General features: G+C 57.3%; 1 protein-coding gene across 1 annotated transcript; it reads left to right on the top strand.

Annotated features, from left to right (window-relative positions):
- The first annotated feature begins 5,003 nt into the window (after window positions 1-5,003).
- On the top strand, window positions 5,004-21,519 carry EFHD1 (EF-hand domain family member D1). The gene is made up of 4 exons (XM_082320501.1): window positions 5,004-5,322; window positions 13,063-13,210; window positions 18,663-18,797; window positions 19,911-21,519. The coding sequence occupies exons 1-4, from the start codon at window positions 5,033-5,035 to the stop codon at window positions 20,043-20,045; spliced, it is 708 nt and encodes a 235-aa protein (XP_082176627.1). The 5' UTR covers window positions 5,004-5,032; the 3' UTR covers window positions 20,046-21,519.
- Window positions 21,520-21,664: the final 145 nt, after the last annotated feature.

Here is a 21,664-nt window from a genome sequence, read left to right as displayed (position 1 = left end):
TGGTATGGCCGTAGGCACCCCCTCTCCCGCCAACGGCCCTCTCGCGCAGCCCCCGTCCCGCTGGCACCCAACGACCCACGGCCTGACGCGCCTCCACGCAACAACCCACGCCCGACCTGACCCTCCCCACCGACCCGCACCGACGCCCGCGCCTACCCTCCGCAAACGACGGACCCCCTGCCCCAGCAACAGCCCTCTCGCCTAACCCCCACCACGCTCCTACGCCGCGCCACGGCCCCACCGCAACAAGTGGCCGCGCCACGCCCAACCCTCACGCCCCTCCGGCCACCACCCCCCCCGCCCCCCGCAACAACGGCACCTACCCCCACCCCCCGACACACAGGCACCGACACCTGCCCCTCCGCAACACCCCAGCGACAAAACGGGGGCCGCCCCTGCGCCCCCCCAGGCCCCGGCAAAAGCCTACAGCACCCGGTATTCCCAGGCGGTCTCCCATCCAAGTACTAACCGGGCCCGACCCTGCTTAAGCTTCCGAGATCAGACGAGATCGGGCGTTCTCAGGGTGGTATGGCCGTAGGCACCCCCTCTCCCGCCAACGGCCCTCTCGCGCAGCCCCCGTCCCGCTGGCCCCCAACGACCCACGGCCTGACGCGCCTCCACGCAACAACCCACGCCCGACCTGACCCTCCCCACCGACCCGCACCGACGCCCGCGCCTACCCTCCGCAAACGACGGACCCCCTGCCCCCAGCAACAGCCCTCTCGCCTAACCCCCACCACGCTCCTACGCCGCGCCACGGCCCCACCGCAACAAGTGGCCGCGCCAACGCCCAACCCTCACGCCCCTCCGGCCACCACCCCCCCCCGCCCCCCGCAACAACGGCACCTACCCCCCACCCCCCGACACACAGGCACCGACACCTGCCCCTCCGCAACACCCCAGCGACAAAACGGAGGCCGCCCCTGCGCCCCCCCAGGCCCCGGCAAAAGCCTACAGCACCCGGTATTCCCAGGCGGTCTCCCATCCAAGTACTAACCGGGCCCGACCCTGCTTAGCTTCCGAGATCAGACGAGATCGGGCGTTCTCAGGGTGGTATGGCCGTAGGCACCCCCTCTCCCGCCAACGGCCCTCTCGCGCAGCCCCCGTCCCGCTGGCCCCCAACGACCCACGGCCTGACGCGCCTCCACGCAACAACCCACGCCCGACCTGACCCTCCCCACCGACCCGCACCGACGCCCGCGCCTACCCTCCGCAAACGACGGACCCCCTGCCCCAGCAACAGCCCTCTCGCCTAACCCCCACCACGCTCCTACGCCGCGCCACGGCCCCACCGCAACAAGTGGCCGTGCCACGCCCAACCCTCACGCCCCTCCGGCCACCACCCCCCCCGCCCCCCGCAACAACGGCACCTACCCCCACCCCCCGACACACAGGCACCGACACCTGCCCCTCCGCAACACCCCAGCGACAAAACGGGGGCCGCCCCTGCGCCCCCCCAGGCCCCGGCAAAAGCCTACAGCACCCGGTATTCCCAGGTGGTCTCCCATCCAAGTACTAACCGGGCCCGACCCTGCTTAAGCTTCCGAGATCAGACGAGATCGGGCGTTCTCAGGGTGGTATGGCCGTAGGCACCCCCTCTCCCGCCAACGGCCCTCTCGCGCAGCCCCCGTCCCGCTGGCCCCCAACGACCCACGGCCTGACGCGCCTCCACGCAACAACCCACGCCCGACCTGACCCTCCCCACCGACCCGCACCAACGCCCGCGCCTACCCTCCGCAAACGACGGACCCCCTGCCCCAGCAACAGCCCTCTCGCCTAACCCCCACCACGCTCCTAAGCCGCGCCACGGCCCCACCGCAACAAGTGGCCGCGCCACGCCCAACCCTCACGCCCCTCCGGCCACCACCCCCCCACCCCCCCCCCCGCAACAACGGCACCTACCCCCACCCCCCGACACACAGGCACCGACACCTGCCCCTCCGCAACACCCCAGCGACAAAACGGGGGCCGCCCCTGCGCCCCCCCAAAAGCCTACAGCACCCGGTATTCCCAGGCGGTCTCCCATCCAAGTACTAACCGGGCCCGACCCAGCTTAAGCTTCCGAGATCAGACGAGATCGGGCGTTCTCAGGGTGGTATGGCCGTAGGCACCCCCTCTCCCGCCAACGGCCCTCTCGCGCAGCCCCCGTCCCGCTGGCCCCCAACGACCCACGGCCTGACGCGCCTCCACGCAACAACCCACGCCCGACCTGACCCTCCCCACCGACCCGCACCAACGCCCGCGCCTAACCTCCGCAAACGACGGACCCCCTGCCCCAGCAACAGCCCTCTCGCCTAACCCCCACCACGCTCCTACGCCGCGCCACGGCCCCACCGCAACAAGTGGCCGCGCCACGCCCAACCCTCACGCCCCTCCGGCCATCACCCCCCCCCCCCCCCCCCCGCAACAACGGCACCTACCCCCACCCCCCGACACACAGGCACCGACACCTGCCCCTCCGCAACACCCCAGCGACAAAACGGGGGCCGCCCCTGCGCCCCCCCAAAAGCCTACAGCACCCGGTATTCCCAGGCGGTCTCCCATCCAAGTACTAACCGGGCCCGACCCTGCTTAGCTTCCGAGATCAGACGAGATCGGGCGTTCTCAGGGTGGTATGGCCGTAGGCACCCCCTCTCCCGCCAACGGCCCTCTCGCGCAGCCCCCGTCCCGCTGGCCCCCAACGACCCACGGCCTGACGCGCCTCCACGCAACAACCCACGCCCGACCTGACCCTCCCCACCGACCCGCACCGACGCCCGCGCCTACCCTCCGCAAACGACGGACCCCCTGCCCCAGCAACAGCCCTCTCGCCTAACCCCCACCACGCTCCTACGCCGCGCCACGGCCCCACCGCAACAAGTGGCCGCGCCACGCCCAACCCTCACGCCCCTCCGGCCACCACCCCCCCCCACCCCCCCCCCCACAACAACGGCACCTACCCCCACCCCCTGACACACAGGCACCGACACCTGCCCCTCCGCAACACCCCAGCGACAAAACGGGGGCCGCCCCTGCGCCCCCCCAGGCCCCGGCAAAAGCCTACAGCACCCGGTATTCCCAGGCGGTCTCCCATCCAAGTACTAACCGGGCCCGACCCTGCTTAGCTTCCGAGATCAGACGAGATCGGGCGTTCTCAGGGTGGTATGGCTATAAGCCGCTGCTCTTTTGGTAACAGCCCACTCTGTATGGTTTCCCCTTTCGGTATGCTTTCTATTTATATTAGTTAGAATGTCCTCCTGTAATATAGTTCTGGTCTGTACTGATATGCTTATTATTGGGTGCTGTGCATATTCATCACCCTCCCATGATGGATGTCCCTATAGTCATTCTCTTGGTTCTTCTGCCATCTCCCTTTGTATCATTTACAGTTTGTAGATGCCTGTTGCTTTTCTCATTTTATTTACCAGCCATCTCACACCGCAGAAATTTATATCCAGCAGATGGCAACCTGGTTGTATTGTTGGTGATTTCACCCTTGTTCTACTCAGTTCTCTGGACACTCTGCAGCTGAACCAGCACCTCTGGGCTCATGAATCTACAGGGTGGCCAGTGACCCGGTAGCAGCTCCAGCTCTCCTCCCCGTGCTCCTTGGGTGAAAGGAGCCAGTCTCCACCACTGATGTGGCACTGTCTGAGGATAAAGCAGTGTGGGCACAGCGCATCCAATCCCTTCCATTCATCAGCCATGTTTTCATGGAGTCCTGGTGCGAGACATCCGCAGTGGCCTTCTGGTGTCACCCGTGGTGGTGACCCCACAGCCATTCTGAGCCTCGCTGATGCAGCCTCGAGCTGCCCAGGCAGCAGGTGGTAGGCAGGGTTGCTGCAACCAGCCTCAGTGGTCAATTTCTGAGGAGGTTTGGTGAGAATGAGCTTGCCCAAGAGGATCAACTGTACGTCACCACATCATGGTAGGGCCAGAGAGCTGCTTACCACCTGCCTGGAGGTGTGAAACAGCCACATAACAGCCGCTGGGACAGGTTGCCTATGACACACAGGCTCGGGCACACAGGAGCCATAAGCAGATGGCATGTCCGAGCCTGTGTTTTCCTCTTCCCCTCCTCCCCGGCAGGTAAATCCCATCAGCAGCCACCCTAAACCGCCCCATGCTAGCCCTAATCCTATCTCGGGGGAGGCCGTCAGCCACCTATCATCTGGGCCAGGGATGGAGGGTGCCGGGAGGGACACCTCTGTGCCCTGCAGAGCCCGGGGGACAGCAGGGCTGGCACCGGGCACTGGCCCGGGGAAGGCGAGCAGGGTGGTGGAAAGGGGCCGCCCGTCTTCCAGGTCTCTGGAGAAGGAGGGAGAGCCCAGAGCTGAGCTGAGCTTTGTCCTGGGTTAATTTTAGCCCAAGGAGATGAGAGAGGAGGAGCATGGCAGAGCTTAAGGGGTCCCTCTGCCCCGGCGCGGGGCAGGCCTGGTCTCTGCCGTCCCTGCAGGCGTGGGGCGGGCTGTGGGGTGCCTGGGGAGCTGGCGGGGCCCGGCTGCTCTCCCCGGCCGGGCTCGGGGCTCGTCTCACCCCACGGAGCAGGGTGGTGCAGGCAGCGGCTGTGGGACGCACATGGCCTGTGCGCCCCAGGGCCAGCGTTTGGGGCGCAGGGGGCTCCCTGGGGGCGACCCTGCCCGTCAGGGGGTGCGTGGGAGGGTGACCACGGGGTTCTACTTGAGCGGGGGGTTCCCTGCCTGGGGAGGTGGGTACCTGCGGGGAGACCGCCTGCGTGGGCGTACCTGAGTGGGGGTGATTCCGGTGCGGGAGAGCGTACACATACACGCGAGGGGGTCAGCCTGCGGGGCTGCACCCGACTGCGGGTGCACATGTGGGGGTACCCCGGGGGGCAGCGCGGACGCCCCCACCGCCCCCGCCGCCGCGCCTCCTTAAGCGCCCGCCCCGTCCCGGCCTCCCCCCGCCCCGCCCCGCCCCGCCCCGCCCCGCCCCGCCCCGCTCCCCCCAAGTGAGGGAATAAAGTTGCGGGCCGGGGCAGGCGGGCCCAGCCGGAGCGGAGCCGAGCGGGGCGGCAGCGGGGCCGCGCCGGGCCATGGCCTCGGAGGAGCTGGCGCAGAAGCTGCAGCGGCGGCTGCAGCTGGAGGAGAGCGGGGCGGTGGCGGAGGGCGAAGCGGCCAGGGGCGAGGAGGCGGCCGGGGACGAGGCGGAGCGGAGCTGCCTGACGGCCAGCGCGGGCGCCGAGCTGAGCGCCAAGCTGTGCCGGCGGCAGGACATCAACGAGGGGGCGGCGCAGCCCCGGCGGGCCGCCGTCTTCAACCCCTACACCGAGTTCAAGGAGTTCAGCCGCCGGCAGATCAAGGACATGGAGCGAATGTTCCGCCTGTGAGTGGGGCGGGAGCGGGGCTTCGCCGGGGGCGGCGGGGCCCACGGCGGGCAGGAGCGGGCTGCGGGCTCTGCCGTGGGATCTGGGGCTCTGCCGTGGGATCTGGGGCTCTACCTTCCCTCCGCAGACCCTCCCAGCCCTTTTCCCCGGGGGGACATCTGGAGAGAGGCTGCCTGCTCTTGGCGAGATGTTCGCATTTCTCTGCGGTTTTGCGGTCGGGCTGGAAGGAGCTGCGGCGGGTTACCGCCGCCATCGGATCCCCGTATTGTCCCTGTGCTGCGGGGCGTTCGTGGGGTTCGCCTCCGGCTCGGGGCTGGAGCTCATCCCGCGCTTAGCTCACGGCCGGGGGGGCCCTGCTCTGCCCGGGTTCGGGATGATGGCTGGCGGCGGTGGCCCCGCCGCTGTGGCTGCGGGGGACGCTCCGGGCGGGACGGGGGCACCGCACCTGGCGGCTCTGCGTCCCAGGGCCTTGCAGCGACGCTGGACATCTGCCTTCAGCGACTGCAACCCGGAGCGTCCCCAGCAGCTTCGCTGGCTCTGCCCGGCAGCGCTGTAGCTCCATCCGCGGTTCTGTTTGCCAGGCTTTGTGCTCCCTCCCGTGCACCCAAACGAAGCTCGAGCATGGCTGCCTCTTGCTTCCCTCTTCCTGGGGGCTGGGATGGAGCACCTCTCCCAGCAGGAAGGTTTGTATTTAAGTCAAGCTGCTGGTGGCAATGTGGAGAGCTGCTTCTGTAAGCAGAAAGGCTTGGCCCTTCCCAGGCCCATGATCCAGCCTGTGTCTCTTCCCCACGAGCCCTGTCCTGGCTCCTGCAGTTGGGCTGTGCCTGGGTAGCTTTGATTACCCGTGCTCAGGTTTCCCTCCAGCACCACAAAACCCTGTGCTCCTGGAGACTGACGTCCTCCCAGCCCCAAGGAGAGGGGTCAGGCAGGCAGCCGCGCCTGCCAGCCGGCCGCAGGCAAGGCTGCTGGACTGGGGGTGAGCTGCTGCCAGGCACGAGGAGGCAGGGCCTCAGAGGTGCTACATGGGCTGTCACAGCAAGGTGCAAAGACCTACATCAGCTTATGGAGGTGACCGCAGCAGGGTTTGTAACTTGTTAGGTCCTTCTCCTCCTACCTGAAAGCTGCCTTGGGCACCCTGGAGGCTGGGGTCATTGCGAGGAGACCAAGAGGCTGGTTGAACGCTCCCAGCTCCTGATGCTGCAGGGTGTTGCTGGCCCCAGCCGGGGGCTGTTGCTGCGGGAGACCAGGCGATGGGCTTTTGTGAGCTCACCGGAGTTCTTTGTTGCATGGGCAGCGTCACGTCGGCAGCTGGGCGCGGGAAGGGAGGTGGTCCAGGCCAGACTGCTGTTCTGCTCACTCCTGTGCCCCTTTTGATGATGGTTAAAGGGGATCCCACTCTGCAGAGGGCTGAGACGTGGCACTGTGAGGGCAGGAGGACAAACGATGCTGGCAGCTGCAGTGCCAAAAAGCTGCGGGTGAAAGCTCAGAGCAGGCAACAGCACTGCCTCAATAGGGATAAGGAAAGGAACAGCGGTGGTTTGGGAAATAAAAAGTGGGAGAGCTGAATTGCAGCCGAATTTTTCAACAATGAGCTCATTAAACGCCGGCCTTGTAAGCGGGGGAACCTAGGCTTTGCAGTTGAATGCTAATCAGCTGGTCAATGTAGCTGGAAAACATTGTGCGCCCTGTGAGGACTATCGCAGCTGAGCGTTGGCCAGCCATGCCAAAGGGGGAAGAAGTTGGGCTGCGTGCTCCCCTGTGCTCCCTGGACAGGCGGACGGAAAACCCCGTCCTGGTTTTCACTCTGTTGCAGGCACCTGGCGTTTGCTCCATCTGCTGCCAGTGACCCGTTTCAAGTATTGGCTGATACCACGTGCTCCATGAGGAGAGGAAATATTCCCCTTAATTCCTGCCAGTGAGAGCTTGAGTTAATGTGATTAAGGCTTTTATTCTCTGTATGGCTTATTGGCCCTGGCCACCACAACCCAGTGTCTTTCTTACTAATGGTAAAAAATAAACCTTTGACAGACAGGGATGTATCTTCTCACTGCCACAGGATGCCAGGTTTCCAGTGTGAGACTTCCCATCCAAAAGTGTTTCTTATCAGTTTAGTGGGACTTGTAAATCTGTAATTTGGACTAAACTTGAGCCTGTGGGACCCAGGCATGCTGTGGGCTTGGTCAGGGTACTCCAGCTGGGAAGAGGGAGTTGCTGGTGGTAGCGGCTGCTCTGGCATCTGTCAGGGCTTCCCACGGTAGGGCTGGGGGCTGTGACCGCCCTGTGTCAGGGTGGAAGCAAAGGGCTCATCTGAACACAGGACTTGCTGAAATCCAGTGCTCCATCCAGGTGCTGCGTGCCGCCAGCTGTGCCAGCAGCATCCTTCCAAAGCAGAAGCGATGCTCCTTGCTCCTGCTGCCACGGTTGGGCTCACTCTTCCCCCTCTTCTCCGAGCCTCCTCTTGGCAGCATCCCTCCATTTCAGCCCCATTCCCCCAGCGGTGGGGTGCGGGTATCTGCTACGGGTGCTGGGGCTGTGCAGGAGCATGCGGGGGCTGCTGGGTGCAGGCAGCTCTCAGGGTGGGTACTTTTTTGGCAGAGGGACCAGGAAGTCTGCAGCTCAGGCTAATTATAATGTGACCTAATTAGCTGCTTATTCTGACAGTGTGTGAGGACTGTGGTAGCCATGATAACCTCCCTTCTGCAAGTCTTCTGAGCAAACCCTCAGGAGCTGTGAGGCTGTGCCTGGCGGGAGTGACCTTTCTGAGGGATGTAGGGGGGGGGGAAACTGCCACCAGCTTCATCCGGGGTGTGAGGGAGTGGAGAAATTCCAGCCTTGCTGTTGCTTTTGTATTTAGGGAATTTCATGTGTTGCCCACATGTTTTGCAAATGCCTTGGGCCTGGCCGGTGGGAGAGGCTGTGATGCCCTCTTGCCCTCCTAGAGCCACTGGGGAGCCTGTTGCCACGTGTCCCTGTACCAAGGCACATGTCTGATGTGCTGCAGCAGACCTCACTCCAGGACTGCCGTGCTCCCGGTGTGACCGGCTGTCTCTGGAGTCCCAGCGGTCAGGGAGGTCACCCCCATGGGGACTCAGCCACCCAGCCTGAGCCCTGCAGGCTTCAGTGCCTCAGGGTCTTGCCCAGCATCTCGGAGGAGATCTTGCTGGAGCAGACTTTTATCTCACCCTTATGCCCCTCCAAGAGCAGGAGAGCTCCTGCTGCCCAGGCTGGGGAGGACGGGGCTGCATGTGGCCGGGGAGCCTGTTCCTCTCCCTGTCCCCACCCCACTATGGAGGAATTGTTTCCAAAGCTCTCGGCAACAGAATAGAATATTTCAGTTGGAAGGGACCTGCAATGATCACATCTAATCCAACTGCCTGACCACTTCAGGGCTGACCCAAAAGTTAAAGCATGTTAAGGGCATTGTCCAAATGCCTCTTAAGCACTGACAGGCTTGGGGCATCGACCACCTCTCTAGGAAGCCTGTTCCAGTGTCTGACCACCCTCTCGGGTAAAGAAATGCTTCCTCATGTCCAGTCTGATCCTCCCCTGAGGCAGCTTTGAACCGTTCCCATGTGTCCTATCACTGGATACCAGGGAGAAGAGATCAGCACCTCCCTCTCCATGTAAGGTGAAACACAAGGCTCAGAGGGAATAAAATACTACTTAGAAAGGATTTTGAAATATTTAAGAGGAGATTATTACTACTTCAGCACCATTACTCTGACTGCTTTATTTCAAAGCCTGTTTTAGGCCATTGCAGCATGCAGGAACTGCAGATCAAAGTACGGGCGCCTGTAGCGTATGGAGCAAGCTCAGGTACAGCGAACATGTACAGGGAGGGCAGGTTTTCTTTCCAGCCTTTCTCAAGAAGTGCGAATGTTTAGAAACTGCTCTTTGATCCTTCAGGATTTGGGATTTCTCATTTAACTATACTTTTTTTCCTTGGGGTTTTTCAGGCAGCTGGGAGGTGACTGCAGAGTCAGTACGAGTGATGCTGTCTTCGGCATCTCCTTTCTCCTCCCTTCCTGATCCCTCTTTCTTCTGCGGTGTAACCCCCCAGCTATGCTGTGTGACCCCAGTACAATGATTGTACTTGGGCAGTAATTGTGTATAGCATACTTCTTGCTCTTAAGCAAGTCTGTTCAGCAAGTATTCCCTCCTTCCCCCCCAGTTTCTGCTCCTGCTTTCCTTGCCCAGCGCTTCGGCAGCCGGGGTGGAAGCGAGCCAGCGTGGGAATCTGGGTGCATCCTTGTTGCAGCAGATTTTGGCAGCCGCTGCCTGTGTCTCATCTGCTGCCAGGAACGCTGCTGTGGCGGCGCTGCGAAGCCTTATCACGCCAGCCGCAGCGCTTGTAGCTGCCTGCGGCGTCCCAGCCGTCACAGGTGGGGACCCGCCATGGCCGTGGCACTGACTTGCTCCTGGAGTTGCCCGCCTGCCTGCAATGCGAGACATCTTTGCCCATTGGCGCGAGAGCCCCTCTGTCCGTAATGCCTGCGCGTCAGTGGGGTGAGGCTTGGCTTGCGGCCCGGGGAGCTTTGAGCCTGAAGGAAGCAAAGTTCCTGTGTCACAGCAGGACAGCGGGTGATGGCGGGGCTGGGAGGGCTGGCGAGGCACCAGAGTACTGCGTACTCTTGCTGTGCCACTCCTGGAGTAGAGGACGGGACAGGTCCCTGGGGTGCATTTAGGGAGCAAACTTGCCCTGGTGCACTCCTCCAGTTCTGCCTGTGCTGCCTGTGAGGGCTGACCGGTGTCCATCACTGGGACAGGGCTGCTCTGCAGGCAGTGAAACAGGTGTGAGTGGTATTAGGGGCCAGCTGGAGCGCTGGGTCCTGAAAGGGAGCTCCCAAAAAGCAGACAGTGGGGTTCTGAGAGCTCCCAAAATGCAGACAGTGGGGTTTTTGGTAGGGCTGAGGTGTGCCGGGAGCATCAGCTGACCAACAAGGTGCAGCCTGCACCGTGCCCTGTTGTGCTGAGTGCCTGTGCCTGTGGGGGGGGGGTCGGGGGGTGGCGGAGAATGAACTGCACTGTCTCTCATGCCCTATAAATACGCCTCTCCCTAAATAGTCTGGCTGCACGGTTCTGTGGCAGCCGAGTGGCTGTACCCAGGTCCTAAAATACTCAGGCTGTTTTAGGAGGCGGGGGGGTGGGTGGGAAGGGAATGCAGCAGTTTGCAGGGTGCTGCCATTGCTCTGTGGGGCTGGGACCGAGCATCTGGGGGCTTCAGCGTCCCCCTGTCTGGCTGTCCCCAACTGCAAGGGACCGGTAACCTGATTTCAGGGTGCATCTCTGTGCCAGCTGTACCCTGGCCCGGCATGCTCAACACCCATTGTGCGGCTGGTACAGCGTGCTGCTCTGCCACCATGGCTGCTGCTGGCAAGACCCCATTTCTCACAATCCTGGCTTTGTGCTGCCTCTCTGCAGGGATGACGAGCCCTGAAACCATGCCCCACACTTAACCCTTCTGGGGCAGCGCATTTGCCCCTGGGTTCAGTGCCAGGGCAGGCACTGATGGATGGTGTTTGCCTGTGGGTAGCGTCCGTAGCAGAAGGGTGAGATGAGCACAGCAGGCGTGGGCTGGGCTTGTGCCCTCCTTCTGCCTTAATCTCTGTTACCCAACGCTTCCAAGAGGGGCTGGGCAGTGTCACGACCCCGGATGGGCAGCCCTTGGTGGGGACCTCGGTGTCATCCTGCTTTTGCACCCAGCCAAAGGGCAGCATGAGCTTGCTGGGGCCAAAAAAAAAAACCAAACCTCAATCCTGAGTGCCTCCCTGCTACTATGTGCTTTGCTGCTTTGTCTGATCAAAGGCACTGCCTCTCCAACTGCCTTACTCTGGAGGAACAGCTCCACACCCTTTCTCCCAAACTTAAAGGAAAAGTAAATTAAGTATTGCACTTATTATGCTTCTGTGAAGCCTTGAAAGTGTGTCTTGGAGCTGGGCTGGGTAATGCTGTGAACATGTGCCTTAATTAACTGACGCCTTCCTTGCTGTGATGAACCCGCTGCCTTTCCTCCCCATGATGTCTCAGCTCTGTGACCTGGTTTCTGCTCCAATGGAGGTTTCTTTCCTAGTTTTCTAGAAAGCTGTCTGGCCTGGTGGGCTCGCAGGTTTGCTGGGTGCAGAGCGTGCAGGCAAACTGGTAGCAGCGGCTGTGTGCCAGCCCCGTGGTAACATCCCTGTCATTTGGGGTCTCTCGGGCCTGGGACCCTGGGAAACGAAGAGGCACAGAGAGTATAAAAGATGTTTGCGGAGGTGGTGGAACTCTGGAAAGCCATGGAGGCCACCCCAGTCTGGGGGAAAAAGTGCCCTGTGCCCGTGCTCATGAAGGCAGGGACAGAGCTCTTGGCCGCTGCCCATGCCTGTGAGTAGCTTGGGGCCAGTGGCTTTGTTCATGCCTTCCTCTGCCACAGCTTCCTCTGTGGCTGTGAGGTTTGTCAGCTGGAAAGGGCTTTCTTCCAGGGTAACCACAACTGTGCAGGTCTCTGTCTGGGATGGCTACAGCCCTTATTTCTTTGGAAGAGCTAACAGTCGATGAAAGATGATGGGTGGGAGGATTTGACATGCTCCTGCCAACGGGAAAGCTTCAGCACCATGCCTAGGTTTTCCTTTCTGAATGGTTGAAAGGATTTAACTCTGTCAGGGTTGAGATGGTGGCAATGGGCAGTGGCAGGCTGTGCACCGGGGCTGAGTCCAGCCTGGCAGACCCTGCCCCGTCCTCCCATGCGAGCCCTCAGCTCTGTGCTGGACCCTGATGGCAGGGTCAGGATGAGGGAGGGCTGTTGACAGGCTGATAGCAGAGTGCCCATCCCTCCAGCCTTTGGACTTTGAAACCCAGTGATGGCCCTGGTGAGTGTGAAGCGCTGGTTGCTGGGTGAGTCGGATGCTTTACTCACACCCGCAGCGGATGTCAGGGGAGGAACTGGTGCACAGTCCCAGGCTGAGCATGGCAGATCACTGCCTCCCCATATCTAACGCGCTCTGCCCCTTGCATGGGTGCTTTCTCCTCCTGCAGAGAGTTCTTGCCGTCCTTTACGCTCCATTGGGAGCGTGGTCCCACTCCAGTCTTGCTCTTAGAGGTGGGCACTGGTTTCCTCTGCCAGCCCAGCCCCTTGGTGCAGCCCCCGGCACCAGCTAGGATTGCTGTGCTCCCCTGGGACTGCCTTTCTGCTCTGCCCATGGACACTGAATAAACAGCTGCCCTGAAGCATGGTGCTTGTGTAGTACAAAACCTTTTCAGAGAGCAAAGATCTTAACAGCTACAGGGGGTGTGTTTTGCTTACAAAGAAAGATAGCCGCTTTCTGCTGGGAGGTTCTGTTTGGTCTCTGCTCCCTGTTTCTCCTCTAAATGAGCAGGAGACCTGGCAGCAGCTGGCTCCGGCATGCCTTTGCCTCACTGTGCTGGTGCACAGTGTAAGCTGTGTGTAAGTAACCTTTGTGCTGGACATGCAAGCGGGTGAGATGGAAATCCCATTGAGATAAGCTGAGTTCCTCCATATTCCTCTGTGTGGGTGGTTTGGTCTGAGCTCCCCTGAGGACTTCTCTTTCTGATGAGACAGCTCTGAAAGCTGCCTGCTACTTCCCCAAGCTTAGTATATCGCAGCATTGGCCATGTTGTGCAGCTTCCCCTCTCCCCCAAGCTTTGAACCACCCTGTGGCTTTATCCATTTGCACAGTTCCTCTTCTGGGAAGATGGATATGGGGGATGATGAGGGCTGACCCCCTCCCCTTTGCACCCTGCAGGTACGACTCGGGACGGGATGGGTACATTGACCTGATGGAGCTGAAGCTGATGATGGAAAAGCTGGGAGCCCCGCAGACCCACCTGGGGCTGAAGAACATGATCAAGGAGGTGGATGAAGACTTTGATGGGAAGCTCAGCTTCCGTGAGGTGAGGGTGGCTGCGGGAGCAGATGGGGATGTGGCTGCGGCATGGAGGGAGGAGGCAGCCAGGCCCTGTACTCTGACCATAGGTAGCACTGTCCCCTCCATGTTTCTCCAGCTGTGGGGTGCAGTGGAGAAGCAGGTGAGCTTCCCCATGCCATGGGGAGCTCAAGGTGTGGACCACTGTCAGCATTCATCTCCATGTGGCATTAATGGTACCTGATGTCAAAGCTCTCCAACCTCTTTGCCTGCTTTGGGAGTGCATTTGAGCCCTGCTGCGGCTGCCCAGGAGTGCTGACAGAGCTTCCTGCTGTAGCTGGAGGTGACACATCCCTTCAGTCACAGGGTCTCGTTGCCGGGCTCCTGCGGTACAATGGCTCGGGCCTCATTTCAGGTGCAGGGGAAGGGCTCTGCTTGGAGCAGCTGGTCTCAAGGGGCACAGGAGGCCTCCTCTTCCAGTTTATATTGGTTCCCTCTCTGCATCACGCAGTGACCAGCCATGGCAAGCTTCACAAGGGGTGGTCACCTCCCTGCAGCAAGGAATAAACGTGGTGATGCAGCAGTTCAGTACTGCATGCTGGCTCAGCAGGGACACACAGCAAACAGGTCTGTCTGTCACTGCTGTGTTGAGACTGCTGGGAGCAGTGTGGGCAGGCCAGGATCTGCTGCCAGGCAGAGGAGGAGAGGGAATCTGAGCAGTGACCTGCATGCACTCAGGGGTACCCCAACTCATCTCAGCAGGAAGGGGGAGCCCAGATATAAAAACCTCCCGTTGCATCATCTCCTCCTCCCAGGCTTTGAATGCTGTCTCAGTCAGAAGCCTATGACACACTGTGGCTTTCTGCATTAACCGACAGCCCCTTACGCAGCAGGAGGGCCAGCGCAGCTTGTGTCCTGCAGCAGGTGAGGACTGTGCTGCTGTCCTGCTTCCTCCCGTCCCAGGGGACGGCTGCAAGGGGCCCCAAGCAGCTGGGCTCCCTTGTTTCTGCTGGGGCTGTGCTCTCACCATGCCTCTTGCAGGGTGTGGGCTTGGTTGTGGAGGTGAGGTGCAGAGCTCTCCACAGCTCGGGGCATCGAGTTCTTCATCTTGGAAGTGCCGGGACCTTTGGCAGTGCCTGGGAGGGAGGATGAGCAGCCAGGATCCATGACCGGCTGGGCTGGTTGGGGTGAGGGGTGGCTGGCAGCTCACAGAGCTGCTGCACGGTCTCTCTGTGCTGGCACGTCACACCATCTCCCCCTGCTTTTGTCCCCCAAGGGTTTTGTTGCATTTCTTTCGCTGCAAGAGGGCAGCAGTAGAAGACAGAGGCCAAAGACCATTGGGTTATAGGGCCTGGCCCATAGAAAGGGAGGAAAACCAAGCAAATCTGGGAAGTGAGAGCCTGTCAGTTTACACCAGCAAAGCCCTAAGCTGGCAGGTCCTCTGGGCAGGGAAGGAGATGTGGCCGGTCAGAGGTGGACCTGGGATAGCAAAGAATCCAGCGGAGCAGGAAGAGCTCCATGCCCTTGGCCCCAGGTCAGATTGTGATTGCCAAATCACTGCGTGGGTTGGAGGTGCCCTCTCTGCGTGCCCCCTGGGCCACCCTTCACCCTGGATGAAGAGCTGGGGACAGCCTCTGGGCTGGCTGCAGGGGCTCTCTCCTGTGAAAGAGAAGTGCCTTTATCCCCAAGGCTCTGGAAGATGCTCTGGTGTCCTGGCACCACTGGTGCAGCACAAGTGTCAGAGCAGTTCCTCTTCTGCTGCCACCTGTTTGGAGCACAGCCCCCTGCACGGCTGCCCGTCAGCTGGCACGGGCTGCCTGTGCTGCCAGCCCTTGGCAGGCAGCGTGTGGCAGCTGGTGCTGTTGTAGCTTCTCGCCAGATGCAAAATGATGGTCAAGCAAATGCAAGCTTGAGTGGTACATGGATTGGAATGAAGGAGCATCACTGGCAGAGCTCTGGGGAGAAATTACACAGCAGCTTTAGCATGTACCCAAAGCTTCCCATGGTAAAGAGGAGCAGGATGCTTCTTGCCTTGTTGCAGATGTGCTGCGTCCAGCTGCTCTGTTTTGGCAGAGGACTGGCAGGGAGGCAGGTTTCCCGGTGGGTGAGGAGGCCCAAACCAGCCCGTAGCCCTGTCCCACTCTGCTTCCCGTTGGTGGTGACGAGCAAGCACATGGTGGGTGACCAAGCTGACTTGGGGCACTCTGACAATGAGTTTAAATGAGTGTCCAAACTCAGCAGGGTGTAACTTGAGCACTGGAGGGCTCCTGTCTGCTTCTCCAGAGAATATAGAGTCCTGACATACCTGCCTGAAGATGTGCTTCTCGTGGCCTGGCCAGAGAACTGGTAAGGACCTCTTTCACTTGCAATAGGTCACCTTTTGTTGCTGCTTTGAGTAGTGCAAGCTGTCGCCTGGAAAGCGGGCTTGTATGGCTCTGGCTTGCTGCTGCTGAACTGCTGGCCCCATTCGGAAAGCTGCCTTCTACCATTGACCTTTCAGCATCCATCAATACATCAACAATTAACTGCACAAGACTCCCTCCATGACTCAAGTGAAGAAATTTAGGCTTAAAAAGATTAGGTACGGGGGGGGAAACCACCTCTGACTGTCTAGTTCTGTCATTACCACAGGAAACCACAGTTAATTGCTATAATAATGTCTAATTGTAGCTGCTATCTAGAACCCACAAAAATCCACCCACTGTCCCCCATGTCCGCACCAACTTAAATGCTGACCCACGTCATGTGTTTGCTAGCAGCGTTGATGCAAACCACAGCCTTGGGTGCCACTGCTTTTCTAGCAAGCTGCTGCAAGGCTGCTGTTGCCAGTCAGTCCCGTACCTTCCCCTGCCTCCCCGAGGTCAGCACAGTGCCCGGTGGGGCTGCATAACTGCAGCATCGCTCTGAGACCTGGCACTGTGGGGTAGGTCTTGGATCATGAAGGATGTGAGGGCAGATACATCTCATCTCTTATGAGGTTAGGGTGGTAGAAAGTGTGTGTCATGTCCTCCTTGAGAGCAGGGTTTTTCAAAGTACCAACATTATTCAGTTTTGCTTCTCAATTGACATTTCCCTGAGGTTTAGCTGCATGCGATGTGTCCTGGGCCCAGCAAGGGTGTGAGATGGGCTGGGAGTGGGAGCTCATCAGGAAACTGAATGCAGATTCCTGGTATTCTCTAGTTAGTGAGAACCGATGCCTCAAGGGCAAATAACTGGTGAGGTGGGCTGCAGGCAGTGTGCTGACGTGAAGTGAAGAAGGATTGCTCCCGTGGAAACCAGCATGATGACCCATGGTCTGCCTTGCTGGGTCCTTGGGGCTGACATTATGCTGTGTCCGCCCCAACCAGTGGCTCAGTCCCTGGTTTCCTTGAGCTCAGCTTCCTGGCTGCGTCAGCCCATGTTCCATGGGACGATTGCTGCCCCATCCCCTAGTTTCAGAATGATTCATGCACACTTGTACTCATGACTGGGTGTTTCCAGTCCCTCCCCGGGCAATAGCTGTACAAGACCTCAGGATCATGCTGCCTCCGCTGCCCCTTTCCAATGCCAGGAAGTGGGACTCGAAGGGTGGAGCAGAAACTGTGAGGAGGAACCATGACTAACCAGCCTGGCTGCCAGCCCTCCGTGTCCCCGTGCCTGGTGGTGGAGGAGGAGAGGAACTAGCCCGAGCCTAGCGGATCTGAGCAGAGGGGGAGGATTTGATTTCTTTCTGAGCAGGACGTTCTGCCCATTCAGCAGAGCGTCATTAAATTTCTTACATGTGTTTGGAGGGAGAGAAGTTTCCTCCCCAAGCACAGCCTGCTTTCTGGCTGCTCTGTGCTGAGCACACACGGGTTACGAGGCCGCTGCATGAAGCAATGCCTGGTGACACTGCCTCTGCGAGAGGGCAGCCAGCGCTGCCGTCATCTCCACACCCTTCCCCATGGGAGGCCTTCCCAAACTCTTGCATCTCCACCAGCTTCTGCAAACAACTTGAAGAAGGCAAGTGCATTATGGGCTGGCTCAGCGCAGAAGCTAGGACTCTGCTGCCCTCCTCTGGGACAGCTCAGGTTCTCTGTAGGAAGAAGCAAAGTCCCAAGCCTGGCAGTCTGAGGAGCACAGCACTAGAGATAGTTGATGTTCTTGTGTAAATGGATTTCAGGGCAACCCTACATGGTATTCACAGCCCTCTGCCATGGAGTGGTGCAGTGGTGCAGCTTTGTTGCTTGTGCTCCTTTTGTACCCGAGTGACGTGTCCCTGTCTCTGTTCTTTCCGCACTGTGCCAAGCGTTGAGACACCTCCTGGGGTGGCCAAGAATAGCAGGGAGTTACAGGACCTCTCAAATTATGCATAGAGCATCCACATCTTAACCTGGAGTTTCGTAAGCAGGTTGAAGGCGGTGCAGAGGTCTTTGTTTATAAGCAGGCAGGTCTTGTTCCTTCAGTAAAAAAAGTGTGCTTTCCTGGAGGGCAATATGGCTGTTTTTTTGTTTGTTTCCTTTTGCAATTCACTTGCCAATATGCGCTCTGCTGTAGTGACTCTGGATTTGTTAAATGTCTACGGTCCAGTGCAGGACAAAGGTTTCAAAACCAGTTGCTCTGTGGACACTCGTTCAAGCCACTCTGTCACAAGGGCGTGCCTCTGACCTGACCTCTGACAGGTCTCGGAGAAGCTCTCCTGTGTGTTATTTAAGGGGCATGACAGGAATACAGAGGCTTTGCTCGCCTTAGCGAAACCAGCCGGGGTTCCCTGGAACAGGCTGACGCATAGCTCCAAGGGTTGAATTAGGTCACTTTTCCCATGCCCTAGACAAGGGACCAGTTGAAGTAACTATGTTCTGTTCTCCTGTTGCATTTGACCTTGATTTTGTTTTCCCCTCCCATACTGTGCAGACTGTAGGGCTTGGGAAGGACAGAAGGCAGGGTTCATAGCAGCCAGGCAGTCCCCAGATCCCTTTCAAGTGCACACACTCGGGCTGCTGTTCTCTCTTAACAGGAGTGCACTGGCACCTTGGTCGAGGGAGCCTGGGGTTCAGGTGTGAGCCAGGGCCATCTTTGCCCTGCTTTCGTTGTCATGGGATGTGATCTGAGCCCCCAGAACACTGGGGAAGCTGGTGGGAGCCTTGTGAATACACCATTAGGCTGTGGGGGCATAAAGAGGTGTATCTGAGCCCACCGTACGGTTGTACTAGGCAGGTGGAGAGGTGGCCTCCTTCCTCTGGTCACGTAGCAGCCCAGGCTCAGTAGGAGCTGTGCTTCATCAGGGCTCTGCTCCCCAGAAAATCCTCTTCCTATGAGATTTCTCTGTCTTAGTCCATCAGGGCTGTGTACCAGAGCCAGGGCACTGGAGCACAAGTTGCATGGTGCCACTTCATTTATATAGACGTGGTTTCCTTTGCTCAGAAACGTAAATTCCAGCCCCTTCCAGGTAAATGTCTGCGCTGTTTGCATTTTACGTTGTTTGAGCCTCAATGAAGAATGTTTCATCTCTGTCTTGCTAGTTCCTGCTGATTTTCCATAAAGCTGCAGCTGGGGAACTCGAGGAGGACAGCGGCCTGTTGACTCTTGCGAAGCTCTCGGAGATAGATGTCTCTATTGAGGGAGTCAAAGGAGCCAAGAATTTCTTTGAAGCTAAGGTATGGCGTGGCACGGAGGAACATGAAAAATCTCTGCACACAGGCCTTCATCGAGACACCGACCCTGCTTGCTTTTCAATAGAAGATACTGCCAGATTTCTCCCTAGCTAAAAAGATGCATATTTCATGCCTGCCCCCCCCAAACTCAGCCATAGCTTTTCCCTTCAAACTTTATATTGGACTCTAGCTACAGCCTTCCTCTGCAGATCAGTCAACACTAGAACGACTTAATTTACCAACTCTGCTGTGGGTCTTACCGTGGTAGAGCTGACTGGCTGACCTGTGTCCCTGTGGCTGGAACCTCTATGGGAGTAGCTGGCTGACCGCTTTTAAAGACAAAAGCATCCTGGAAACTAATGGGACTGAGTTTCCCATTTTGCAAAACCTCCCTCAACCTGAACACTCTGAGTTCAGTGGTGAATTGGAGTATTTTGGAGTATAAGATTTCAGACATCTCTTTCTTGAGCGGCTCTCTGTAACCTTTGGAATCAAAATTGTTCTGCAGGGTCCTGGGGTTGGCAGAAAGAGCTTTGCACCATTCAAAGCTGACAAAGCACCCTTTTTGAAAGCTCTCTTGGAGAGAAAATAATCCTGGTTGTTTATATAAGAAGTTTTTTCCCAAGAGCATAACACAGTTATTGCACAGCACATGTACTGAGATGAAAGCTGGAAAAATAGCCAGCAAATAAACAATGTCTCTTTGATCTGCAGATTATCTGTGGTGTAGTATGATGTTCTCAGATTTGGCTGTGATTCAGAACTGTTTTCTGCAGTAGTTTGTCCCACTGTATGCTCACAACTTATGCTATGCTGCCTGCTTACAGAAAGAATGTATATGACCCAGTACTGACAGCATTGTTTTGGTCACTTATTAGTGACTTATTAGTAAATGACCTTTCTTTTATTGATGTTAAAGTCAAGCAAGCTAACAGGTATTGGGTGTAAATACCCAACCAGTGCAGTGTAATTAATACTTGACCCATCCTGACAGCTTCCTAGCAAGCGCTGGGAGGTGCAGCAAACAGTTCTGCGTTGCTCATCTGGGAGTAGTTCAGGCTCTGGCTCTCCCTCTGATGCAAGGCTTGACGTTCTTTTGTTTTCTCTCTCGTAAAGGTTCAAGCCCTCTCTTCAGCCAGTAAGTTTGAAGCAGAGATAAAAGCTGAGCAGGATGAACGAAAGCGGGAAGAGGAGGAAAGGAAACACCGCCGAGCGGCTTTCAGGGAGTTAAAATCGGCATTTACCCAGTAACCACCAGCCAATATGCACTGAGATTGCACATGACTTGGTACGTTTCCCAGATCAGGGCTCTACCTGGAGAGAACTGCCTGGATCCTGCCTAAAACTCATTACAGCTTTGCTAGCCTTCCTCTCGTGAAGATCCTCCTGAGTTTCTAAGGGCACAACTCTTGCAGTTACTATGCATTCATAACGATGTGAATCATAAGAGCTGTGTACATGCTGTTTGCTCTGAACTGTCAGGTGCACATCACCCTGAAGCAGAAACAGCAGGTAGCAAATCACGGTGAGCACTGACAAGTGTCGTGTTTGCCGACTTCCTTCCTTCCTTCTTTCCTAGACATCCTTTTTCTCTTAACTCCTTATTAATTCATTCCTTGCTTACAGGCAAGTAGTGAGGTCTTGTGTAAATCGGTGTACAAAGTACAGCTTGATTTCCTGTACGTTTGTACTGCTGTTGGGTGTTGTCATGCATCCTTGACTATCCCTTTTCTTCGTCCTCAAAGCTCCGTGCCACGGGCATTGTGAAAACACTGTGAAGAGAAAAAGATAGTTACTAGGGACATGGATCAAATTATCATTTCCTGTAGCGTTTTCTGCCGCCCAGCACATTGGAGAGTCTTCCAGTTTTTCTTCTCTGAAGTGCCATAGTAATAAACCTTTCAATAAGAGGCGAGATTTCCCTAGGCTTCGAAGGGAGGAAGCTGGCTCTCTCTTAAACAAGGAATAGAAAACTGAGTTGCCTGACCATGTATCTTCTTTCACATTCCATCACGTTTAGTGTACTGTATGGCTTCACTGTATTTTCCAGTCTTAGGCAGCTGTATCTGTATTTAAGGGATATTGCCAGCTGGACAATGCAATCAGATGGCACACTGGGGTTTTCTATTTGTAAATTTGCTCATATCTTGAATCATGAAGGTGACATTATTTGATTTCATTAGAGCCATGACAGATAACACCAGCCCAGCATACTGAGCAATCCCTGCTCAAGAAGGGAAGAGCAGTGAGGTGAGCATGTTTAGCTGAACTGAATTTGGAGGACTTGCACTATATTATTAGCCATTTTCTTTTGCAAACACAGGAATCTTGTCCACAAATGTTAAAATGCCCACTGCTTGTCTGCATATATACGCTGTAGGTCATGGCAGGGGAGCTGTGTTCCCTCAGAGACCTCTCTTGAAACATGGATTTGCTCAAATTCTGCCTCTGCTATTGCCCCAGTTTGTGCATTTTATTTTTCTTTTTCTTTCCAGAACGAAACTCACCAGTCATCTTTTCACTTGTCTGTTTTGCTTCTTAAACTGTGAGCACTAAACTGTGAGCTTGGAATAATAAATAGAAAAACCTCTACTCTTTAATGTCAGGTGAAAGAATTGCTAAACAATTAAACTGTGTATATATATCTTCACAGATTATATTTTATAAATCACGCTTTTTTAGCTAAAATATTTATAATTAAATGTTTTTATACTTTACAACAAAGCAGATAATTTCATCTTCAATTATTTCTCCTGTTGCTGAAATGCACAAATAAAGCATTGTTATCTCTGGTCTGGTCTGTTGTTTATTTTAGGTCCTTGAATATACTGTTTTGTTCACAAATTACAGTAGCAATCCCCACTCCTGAA

Source organism: Platalea leucorodia (genome assembly GCF_965183815.1).
Source record: "Platalea leucorodia genome assembly, chromosome: 8".
NCBI lineage: Eukaryota > Metazoa > Chordata > Aves > Pelecaniformes > Threskiornithidae > Platalea > Platalea leucorodia.
This window is presented reverse-complemented; position numbering and strand designations above follow the sequence as displayed.